General features: G+C 40.3%; 1 protein-coding gene across 1 annotated transcript; it reads left to right on the forward strand.

The window, feature by feature from the left end:
• Positions 1-1,003: 1,003 nt before the first annotated feature.
• etfa (electron transfer flavoprotein subunit alpha) lies at positions 1,004-9,125 on the forward strand. Its single transcript, XM_061076805.1, has 12 exons — positions 1,004-1,112; positions 1,970-2,119; positions 2,303-2,384; positions 2,525-2,607; positions 2,778-2,877; positions 3,103-3,213; positions 3,296-3,397; positions 3,622-3,690; positions 3,783-3,865; positions 5,225-5,290; positions 5,776-5,856; positions 8,655-9,125. The coding sequence occupies exons 1-12, from the start codon at positions 1,074-1,076 to the stop codon at positions 8,688-8,690; spliced, it is 1,002 nt and encodes a 333-aa protein (XP_060932788.1). The 5' UTR covers positions 1,004-1,073; the 3' UTR covers positions 8,691-9,125.
• The last annotated feature ends 830 nt before the right edge of the window (positions 9,126-9,955 follow it).

Genomic DNA, 9,955 nt, shown 5'->3' on the forward strand with positions numbered 1-9,955 from the left:
CATGGCTACAGTGGTAAAATAGTTTAATATCACTAGTTATTATCTTGTTAGATCTCTTTCTATAAATTATGATGTGATAATGTCATTATTGTTTTTGATGTTGTTATTATCATAATGTTATTGTCATTATAAGTCAGATTGAAATCAGTTTTTTAATTGTAAACAATGACTCGAGTTATTCGCCAGTATTTTCACGGTGGAGCGCCCTCTACTGGATGAAATATCACATAAATATTGGATCCATATAGACCTCTGTCGTATTGTCAGAGAAATGAATGTTTGAAAATACAAAATAAAAATCTGTACATGTACATTTTCAAATATATTCATATATTTAAAGAAGTAAAAAAACTGTATTCAGAGGCTCAACACTGCTCTACGTTCATGGGCCATGCAGGTTGTTGTTTCCTCTTCTCTCCTGTCTCCTTCTCTTACCCACTCAGACAGAGACATGAAGGTTTGATCCACCAAACCTTGTACCTGAGGTTGAAGCAGCTGAATCAAATTGACCAACTGTTCAGAAAACGTTTCATACAGATCTTTAAGATATTCCAAATATTTACTCTGGAGGTTTCAGCCTAAATCTTTGATACAAACTTTTGATATTTGGGGATTTTTATGCTACATATTTGATGCAGGTCACATGTCATGATGATTTCGAGTAAACTTTCTTTTCCTGATTTCCGTTCTCTTATTTTTTAAATACCTGTGTACTGTAGTTTATTATCATTCACGATCTGAATAACAGATTTCAGATATTGGCTCTAACAGTAGTTTTATCTGAAGAACAGAAAGAGTCACACACGTTTTCCTTCTTTACTCTGAAGTGATGAACTGAAAACAACTTCATTTATAATAAAGCATGACTGTCATGAATCCATGTGTTTGAGTCACGGTGTCATCATAAGCAAATTATCAATTAAACTTCAATATATTCATGTTTTAGGGATAGAGAGGGAGGGGTCTCAAGTTACCGTTTTCTCTCGCGATAGGTCACCAGGGACGTCAGATCACCTTTGGCACAGTTTGGTCTGATCTGCTGTTTCTCTGAGGAGCAGAAAGCAGCTTCCAACATGAACCGAGCCCTGAACAGAACGAGCCTGAAGCAGCTGGTGAGTCGGTCGAACTCTTCTCTGACATGTCAGCTCTCACAGACACCGTGCTGCTCTGCTATAGTGCTAAAAACACTGAGCACGTCAGCTAGCTAGCTAGCTAGCTAACGAGCTAATATAGGTCACACGCCGTGGTCCTGTTTTGAATCAGCAAGTGCGACTCGACTGATGGACCGGTTCTGAATCTGGTTTCATTCACACATGGCGACATGTCCAGAATGTGAGCGAACAGTTGACTTGTGTGTGTGTGTGTGTGTGTGTGTGTGATGTAATGCTAGTTAGCATTAGCATAGCTAGCCGAGGGGTTATGAAACCTCAGAGTTAAACAACAGTTAAGAAAGGACAGTGTTACGAAAAGTGTCACTATCATGTTATTAAATAATCATGTCTTCTCTCTCACGTTACACAGCGGTTTACATTAGATTATAGAATATGATGTGTTATTTTATGTTTCCACTGTTAGTTTGACTTTATCTCCACGACCTTTCGCAGCTGATACTGGTCAGTCAGGTCCAGATGAGGCAGGAACTATCCTGCTTCACCCTGAGAAAGCTTGTTTGTCCACCAGCCGGAGATCACCTCGAAATTCACAGAATAATGATTTATTATTATTACCTTTTAATATTTAAATGATTCAGTAACAATAACATACTACATCTTTGCCCACATGTACAGTTTAACAGGGATCCCAGCACATATAACGGCTTTCTCACGAAATAATATTAGGTGACATCTTTATTTTGTTGTTAACAAAATAAGATTAGATAACAACTTTATTTTGTGTCTGTAAATATGAGAGCAGAGCCGTATCTGTCTGTGCGTGCTGTTAACTGAGGGGTGGACATTTTCTCCTGCAGACTGGTTTCCTTCAGAGGTTTCAAAGCACCTTGGTGGTTGCAGAGCACAACAATGACAAGCTTACGCCCATCACGCTCAACGCCATCACTGCTGCCAGTCAGCTTGGGGGAGAGGTGTCCTGCCTGGTCGCTGGAACAGACTGTGCTAAGGTAGATCAATCTTTGGAATATATTGTATTTTTTTAATATATCATATTGCATGAATATGTAGCTACGTGAAAACCCAGGGAAGCCAAGAATGTATCCAAATGTATGTTGAATATGGGAGAGAAGAAGGCAATCGAGTGTTACCACGAAACATGCATCAATCTGATGGTCTCTATGTCTTTTCAGGTTGTGGCGGAAATCAGCGCAGTCCAAGGTGTGAAGAAGGTTCTGGTGGCTCAACATGACTCCTATAAAGGTTCCTTGCCAGGTATGTAACTCCAGGGATACTTACAGACTGATCTAGTAAACTGAAGGAAAGGATACTGTTTCCATTGGATTTCCCTGATTACATGTTTATGAAGGCTGGTACTAATAATGACTTACTGTATGTTTTGCTTTATTCCTCAGAGGAGTTGACTCCACTAATCTTGGCCATCCAAAAACAGTTCAGCTTCACCCACATCTGTGCTGGTTCCTCTGCCTTTGGAAAGGTACATTTCAGGCAACAGCAGTGCCTATGTAATATTCACTTAAATGATTTTAAATGCATGTATTTTGTAATAGTTTAATGTTTTTTGTTCCACCATATACATGTTCTGAAGTGTCAATACTCAAGTATGATCAGTGTGTATTTCTTATCTAATTCCTCATGTTTCTGCAGAACCTGCTTCCCAGAGTAGCTGCCAAGCTGGATGTCGCCCCATTGTCCGATATCATTGAGATCAAGTCTCCAGAAACTTTTGTCAGAACCATTTATGCAGGTAAGTTATCATGGTAAAGAAGTAACAAATGATTTTGTCCTTTCATAAAGTTTAAAGTTTGGAGAAAGCTCAAAAGAAGTGTTAAATCATGCCACCTGGCTTTGGTACAGCCTTCATATGAACGTTTTCCAATTAGATTTGGCTCTCACAATTTGTACTTTTAATTTCTTTGTTTTTATTTTTTTTCAAATGCTTCATGTTAATAATGCTTTTTAAATTTCATAGGAAATGCTGTCAGCACTGTGAAATGTAATGAGGCAGTCAAGGTCCTCACCGTCAGAGGGACAGCCTTTGAGGCAGCGGCCACAGAGGGAGGAAGTGCCTCGTCAGAAGATGGTACAGTAAATTACATTCAGAGAGATCTGCAGAAGCTGTTGAACGTTTTAATTCTCACTGGGCATTGATCTCTGATCTGCAGTGGCTGCGTCCACACCTGCTGGAGTGTCTGAGTGGCTGGAACAGTGTCTGACAAAGAGCGACCGCCCAGAGCTGACAAGCGCTAAGGTTGTGGTGTCAGGAGGTACGAGTCAACTCTTTTGTCTTTTTTTTATGTTTCCCAAATTTTTTTATAGGGGATTAAATCTGTGTTTGCTCAGGTGTCTTTATTGTAGGCTGGACTGATCTTGTGTTGCTGGATTTATTTCGGCAATCGATATATCTTTTTTATTATGTTTTGGTAAGCAGGGGTTGAGAGTTCAGTAACGTGTTTGGTTGTTCAAATTTATGTGTTTTGTTTTTTCTCAGGCAGGGGCTTGAAGAGCGGGGACAATTTCAAGCTGCTTTATGACCTCGCTGACAAAATGAATGCTGCCGGTAGGGAGGGGTCATCACTCTGTCTTCAAAATTAACTGTGGCACTTATTTTTATGAAGGTTGATTTAAAATGTCAAAATATTCCTTTTTCAGTTGGTGCATCCAGAGCAGCAGTGGATGCTGGGTATGTCCCGAACGACCTGCAGGTCGGACAGACTGGAAAAATGGTTGCACCAGTAAGTTTTCCATTTTCTGAAGTGGTTATTTAGATTCTCTTCATATGGTGCAACAGCTCAGGTAAAATATGAGGGCGTACATCATGTTGAAACGTTAATAGCTTAATTCAAAAATATGTCTAAAGCTCTTGACCTCAGTTGCATTGTCAGAGGATGCAAGCCCACTGCGTTTGAGAAATGCCTGTCTGTCTTTGCACGCTCACAATCCGGTATCATCAGGAAGTCTGATCTGCCCTTTTAAAAGGTTAAGTTGCCATTATGTGTTTCAGCTGGGTTAGCCCATCTGTGATTATCCACACATTAGTCTCTGCAAAATGCTTGTGATGGCACTTTTAGGGCCCTAAATGATTTAGCTGATCCATTAAAGCAGAGTGCATTGGATATCTGGTCAGAACCTCAGACCCGGGCAGACTCTCCAAATTGGATTTTCCAAATGTTATGACAAGCCTGTGGAATTTGACTAAGTTTATTAAATATAATTTAAATCAGGTTTGGTTTTTCACCCTTTCAATCTAAAAACGTTTTAGTGTATGAAGCGGAAACGGAGATACAGCTTGTGTTCACTCGTGTGAATGTAAGATAATATTTCTCCCTCTGCTGATTGAAGTACGATCTGAACAAACCTGTCTGTGGTTGTCTCGCTCATTTATTTATTTCGACTCATTGTCTAGTAAGGTCCATGTGAAGGATTATAAAGTGAGCTCTTCTGCAAAATGATGTAATACTTTCAGGCAACGTTCTAAAAATAAAAGGATAATCTCATTGCTGTTGCAGAATTAAAACACGCCACATTAGCATCAATAAATAAGTGCAATCATTTTTACACAGTACGATCTGGCAGTGTTAGTGTAGTTGTGAACTGCTGGTCAGTTGAAGTTATGACACTATTCTTTTGAAATGATATTTCAGGTTTGGACAGAAACAATGGAATATCTGTCTGGTTTGGATCAAGCTCAGTTAGTTACAAAATAAAATGTGTTCTGTGGTTATTTCCGTTGCAAAAAATTAGATTCAATCGAAATGAGTCATATTTAATATAATTTACACTTTATAAACTGATAATATCCGAATAGAATCTGGTAGATTTTGTGGCTAGTGTCTGGTTGGTCACATTGTGCTTGGCTTCAACGATACATAAAATAGTCACTGAAATATCCTTATGGTAGTGCAGGAGGATGGTTCTCCCAGGAGCTTTGGGGTGATGCAAGGACGTTTGACCCTTTTCACGCACCCCCCCAGCACCCTCTGATAGATTACACACCCGCGGTCATCACGCCACCTTTTCCAAAAGCCTGAGATTACACTGCACGTCAACAAGAAAGTAACACTTGTCTGCTCGTCTTCTCTTGACGTCCACAGGAGCTGTACATCGCTGTCGGTATCTCTGGAGCCATTCAACACCTGGCTGGAATGAAAGATAGCAAGGTAACGTCACTGGAGCCGAGGATTTCACCACACTCCCCTTTCTCGCTCTTTTCCATTTTACTATGCGTGCTCTGTTTCTAGTTTTTTGAATCCTTTATGTAAAACAGAACAATGTGCCACATGTGATGAAGATTTTATTAAATCTAATTACATCAAGCAGCTCTCTTTGGAGCTTGGGCAAAGACATATGGAGACCTATGTAAAACAGTTGTTTCCTGGCTTCCAAAGAATTAGAACCACATGAAGTAAAATTTCAAACGTCATCTCACACACTATGAGTTCACGGCACTAACAGCCTTAACTCGATTCACTATACCCTTTGATATGGTGTATAGATCATATAAGAGGTTTCTGTATCGTTTACAACTAAGTGTCAAATGTTTAATTTAATAATTTAAATTTGCATAATAATGTATTTGTTAAATTATCAATGTTTCTGTTCTTCTGTTGTGTATGAGTGCTGAAAATCTTTCTTTTTTATTTAGACTATTGTTGCTATCAACAAAGACCCAGAGGCTCCCATTTTTCAGGTGGCTGACTATGGCTTGGTGGCTGATCTTTTCAAGGTGAGCTTTTGGGATTCATATTGCTGCAATAGAGAACCTGACTCTGACATTAGTGAACTTGAATGGCAATTAGTAGAGTGCATACGTCCACCAAGGCCCAACTGATAGCATACACTCATAGTTTTTCCATGTACTGTACCCTGGGATTTTTGTAAACATAAAAAGTCTCACAGTCGCACAGAAAGTTAGAAAAAAATTCTGGTTTCTTGGTCCATGTCCCATACTTCCAGCAAGGGTCCATGCAAATCCTGCTGAAAAGTGTCGAACAAACAAACAGACGTGGGTGGAGACATAACCTCCTTGTTGGAGGTAACAACCGAGCAGTGAGGCCATAACAACACTCATGTACCTCATGTGTGGACTTACACTGTTTGTTGTTACTGCTGAAAGTCCAGAATGATAATCAGAATATTGGCTTTCTCACTAATCCATTTTACACAGTGCCTTATTCCAACGAATGGAAATGTGCATGTGTTGAATTATTAAGTTCTTGAATTAATCAGAGGAGAGTTGTGGTTGGAGCTTTGCTGCTAAGAGACGATCACATTGGCATCTCAGAAGATGAAGGATCATTAGTTAAAGCAAAAGCTTGAGTCAGTTTTGTCTTCAGGTTCTACTTGCCAGGCCTTTTACACACTTTGCTGCTTTCTGGTATCAGTCTGCTACGACAGGATTCCTGTGGTGCCTGTTAAAGGCTAGTTGGTTATAATTTCATGTGGGTCCTGTTGGTCATGTTTTATTTAGCTCCACAGCCGTGCATGAGCCACCCAGGTGTCCTGACAAACTCTGTAGAAGTGATTAGTAATAATAGCTAGTGGCAGCAGAGTTGTGACCCACTGGGAGAGATCCCCTTACATGTGATCACTCCTCAGATAGCTGATTAAAATGGATGGGCTTTCTACTTTTTCCCCAAATGGTCAATTGATACCTCAGACCAACTCAGGCAGTGACTGATCGTTCAGCACTGAAGTTTCACCACCCGTGAGAAGAGCCGTTTAAATAACTTTGTAATCATATTAACTACAAAATGCTATCGAATCAGTCTTCTTTAATTCTACTGGTTCTATCGGCGTGTTTATTTATAGTCTAAATGCCTCCCGTTAGGGCTGGGCGATTTTTCGATCCCGATTCGGGATCGCGATAAAATTTTGATCGATTTCGATTATCTCCTCGTGACATGTATTCGATCTCACGTGGCAAAAGTAAGCGCAACAACAGTGTCGGAGTCTGCCGGCTGCCGTCTGCAGTTAGGACACGACACGCCCCCTTCCCATCGTGAGAGCTGCTGCAGTTGCGAGAGAGAGAACAAGAGAGAACGAAGTTGAAAAAATGAGTGAAACTGAAGTCGGGGACAGCGAAAATAATGCCGAATGTGAGAGCGACATCCCTACATCACCCGGAACCGAAGACATTTCGGAAAAAAGCGTAACGCGACGTCAGTTGTGTGGACGTTGTTTGGATACGGCTAAAAGGACGAGGAGCAGACGAAGCCGGTCTGCAAAATATGCCGGGGGTCGCTACCAGCCAGGACGGGAAACACTACAAACCTTTTCAATCACCTGACACGGCTCCATCCCAGTGATTACACAGAGAGTTTGACTCTGGGGCTCAAGTTTGCACGACACCAAACAAAGAGACAGGCAAGACCACTACGTCTCCTGTTAGCATCGCTAACGTTAGCGATGCTATGTTAGCAAAACAACAGTCCATCCAGTCGTGTTTTGCAGCCATTGCCCCCAATGAAAAAATATAACGAGCGCTATTACTTATTGCTTAGCTACAGATATGATGCCCCTGAGCACAGTGGAGAGGGACGGCTTCAGGAAACTGATCAAAAACTACATATCGTGTTAAGAATCGAGATCGATCAATATGGAAAAACATATCGTGATAACATTTTTTCCCATATCGCCCAGCCCTACCTCCCGTGAAGAATATCGCTGTGCACTTGTCAACCTTACAAACACTGTAATAAATGTTTGTGTGATCGCCGCCTGCTGGGGTCTTGATAAATCTCAGTCTGCTCATTCGAGACATGAGCAGCAGCGTGTTTGATGGTTTGTGTAATAAACTCATAGATCTTAATATTTGAAATATGATGGGGATGAAAATGCTAAGTTCTGGTGACATTTATCTCCACATGTAAGGCATTGTAATTTGCAGCAGTTGTTAGTGCAGAAAAGGTGTTAGCCTTATTCATTTCTATGACATGTGTTGTTTTAGTTTTGTCATTAATTAAAATGTATGCAAGAAGGATATCCAAAATTTAGTTTGAGTTTTCAGGGCTTTGACAAACTCAGGAAGTAAATACACTTAAAGCTGTTATCAGAGATGAAACCAGGGAAATGTCCAGAATATTTTGATGAGCAGGACATGACGGACATACTCCGCTGCTGAAATCCTGTTTTTGTTACCAGCACACAAAAGCTCTTGAATCTCACTGACTTTCCAAGTTTCTTCCACGAGTATGACACCTCTTTCTCATCCTGAGATATCTGTATTATTTTATTTTTCTCACTTCTGCCCCATGTTGGAAATGTCCCTTGCTCGCTGTGAATTCTCAAGACATTATTCTGCTGTTTTCTGACCTGGCTTCTCTGGGACATTCTCTGGACATGTTACTAGGGGTCTGACAGAAAAACACTCCAGAGAATGTCCAGAGCAACGGACTTTTGTGTTCTCACATACGTTCAGCCCATTTCTGAAAGCCGCATAACACAAAATATTAGCCGAGTTTGGTTCTGTGTAAAATTACTGTTAAGTATTCATATTTAAATCTACTCTTTTTTTCTCTTCAGGCTGTTCCTGAGATGACGGAGGCTCTGAGCAAGTGAAGGGAAACAAAGGTTGAACTAAAGCTTCCAGTGCACAGCTGGGGGAGAGACCACAGGATGTGACAGCCGCTGTTGCTGCGAGTATCTGCGTGTGGAAATAAAAACCTCAACATCTCTACCTGGCAAACACTCAATATGGGATTAAATGAGTTTCATATTAAAGTTGTATACAAGCTCTATACAAGTACCTGTAAATAAGCTTGTACTCACCTTTGGCAAGACTTTATTGTGTGCCTCCAGTAGTCCACATGTTGTAATTTGTTTCATTTAATTTTAAGCTACAGAAAAGGACATGTTTAATATTGCTTACCTTCTCTTTTCGAATGTGACCATGTACAGGCTGTAAGACGTAGCTGCTCACACTTCGGATGTAATTATTGAGATGCTCTTGGAAAATGATTGTATTAAATTGACGAGTAATAACCAGGTCTCTTATTTTGCCCGGAAGTCTCCTTTATTGGGTTTGTTATGGAATGCCCTCTGTCCATGAAGGAGATAGAAAATGCAATAAACGGGGAGAGTTTCAAATGTTTAAGTAGCAAATCCTAAAGGGTTCAAGCTGTAAATTTCTTCCCAACATTTTATTGTAGAGCCAGTCCCTCAATATGTTTGGCTGTGACGAAGATCAAACCCATCCCGAAATATTTACATAGCTTCCAAACATTAAAACAACTAAAAGGTAGTATTTTTAGACTTGGCATGAACTCCATCATACACAGGTAGATTTATTTTTAACTTATCTTGGTGAGTGAGAGACATGCTGCATTTTTATTATTTCAGTAAACACTGACTCAGCTGGGTTCGGTCAGCTTCCAGTCATGGCTCCTGGATTTAAAAAGTCAAAATTACTTCAATCACCCACCAGTCAAAACGTTTCCACACATCATTCCACTTATAGAGTTTAGATAAAAATGAAAACACTGATAATATAGAAAGACAAAGGTTAGAAAGAAGTGGACACTGATCCGATGTACCCTGCAGCAGTCCATCAAAGGGGACTGGTCCTGGTGAGTTTGGAGCAACTAAACTGACAAAACCATCAGTTGACTAACTTAGGGCTATGGTCACAGTTTGTAGCTCTCCAGTGAATCAGTCCAGCATCTCCCAATTCCTACAAAGTATATCGGAGGGAATTTAAATATCAAAAGCCAGATTTTTTTGTTCTGCACAGACCAGTTGTCTGAAAATGTCGGGCTTTCACCCTGTTGCTGGTTTTTCTTTTGGTACATTTTTTGTTGTTCATAAAACTCAAGTGTTTTTTGTAA

The sequence above is a fragment of the Limanda limanda genome, chromosome 8 (assembly GCF_963576545.1).
Source record: "Limanda limanda chromosome 8, fLimLim1.1, whole genome shotgun sequence".
Classification (NCBI taxonomy): Eukaryota; Metazoa; Chordata; class Actinopteri; order Pleuronectiformes; family Pleuronectidae; genus Limanda; species Limanda limanda.

What these genes read in the sequence shown, in the direction of transcription:
- etfa (XM_061076805.1), top strand. Translation starts at nt 1,074, where the DNA reads ATGAACCGAGCCCTGAACAGAACGAGCCTGAAGCAGCTG. An exon ending in TGTCAGAACCATTTATGCAG is followed by an intron (nt 2,878 to 3,102) that starts GTAAGTTATCAT and finishes TAAATTTCATAG; the next exon opens with GAAATGCTGTCAGCACTGTG. An exon ending in TGGTGGCTGATCTTTTCAAG is followed by an intron (nt 5,857 to 8,654) that starts GTGAGCTTTTGG and finishes TTTTCTCTTCAG; the next exon opens with GCTGTTCCTGAGATGACGGA.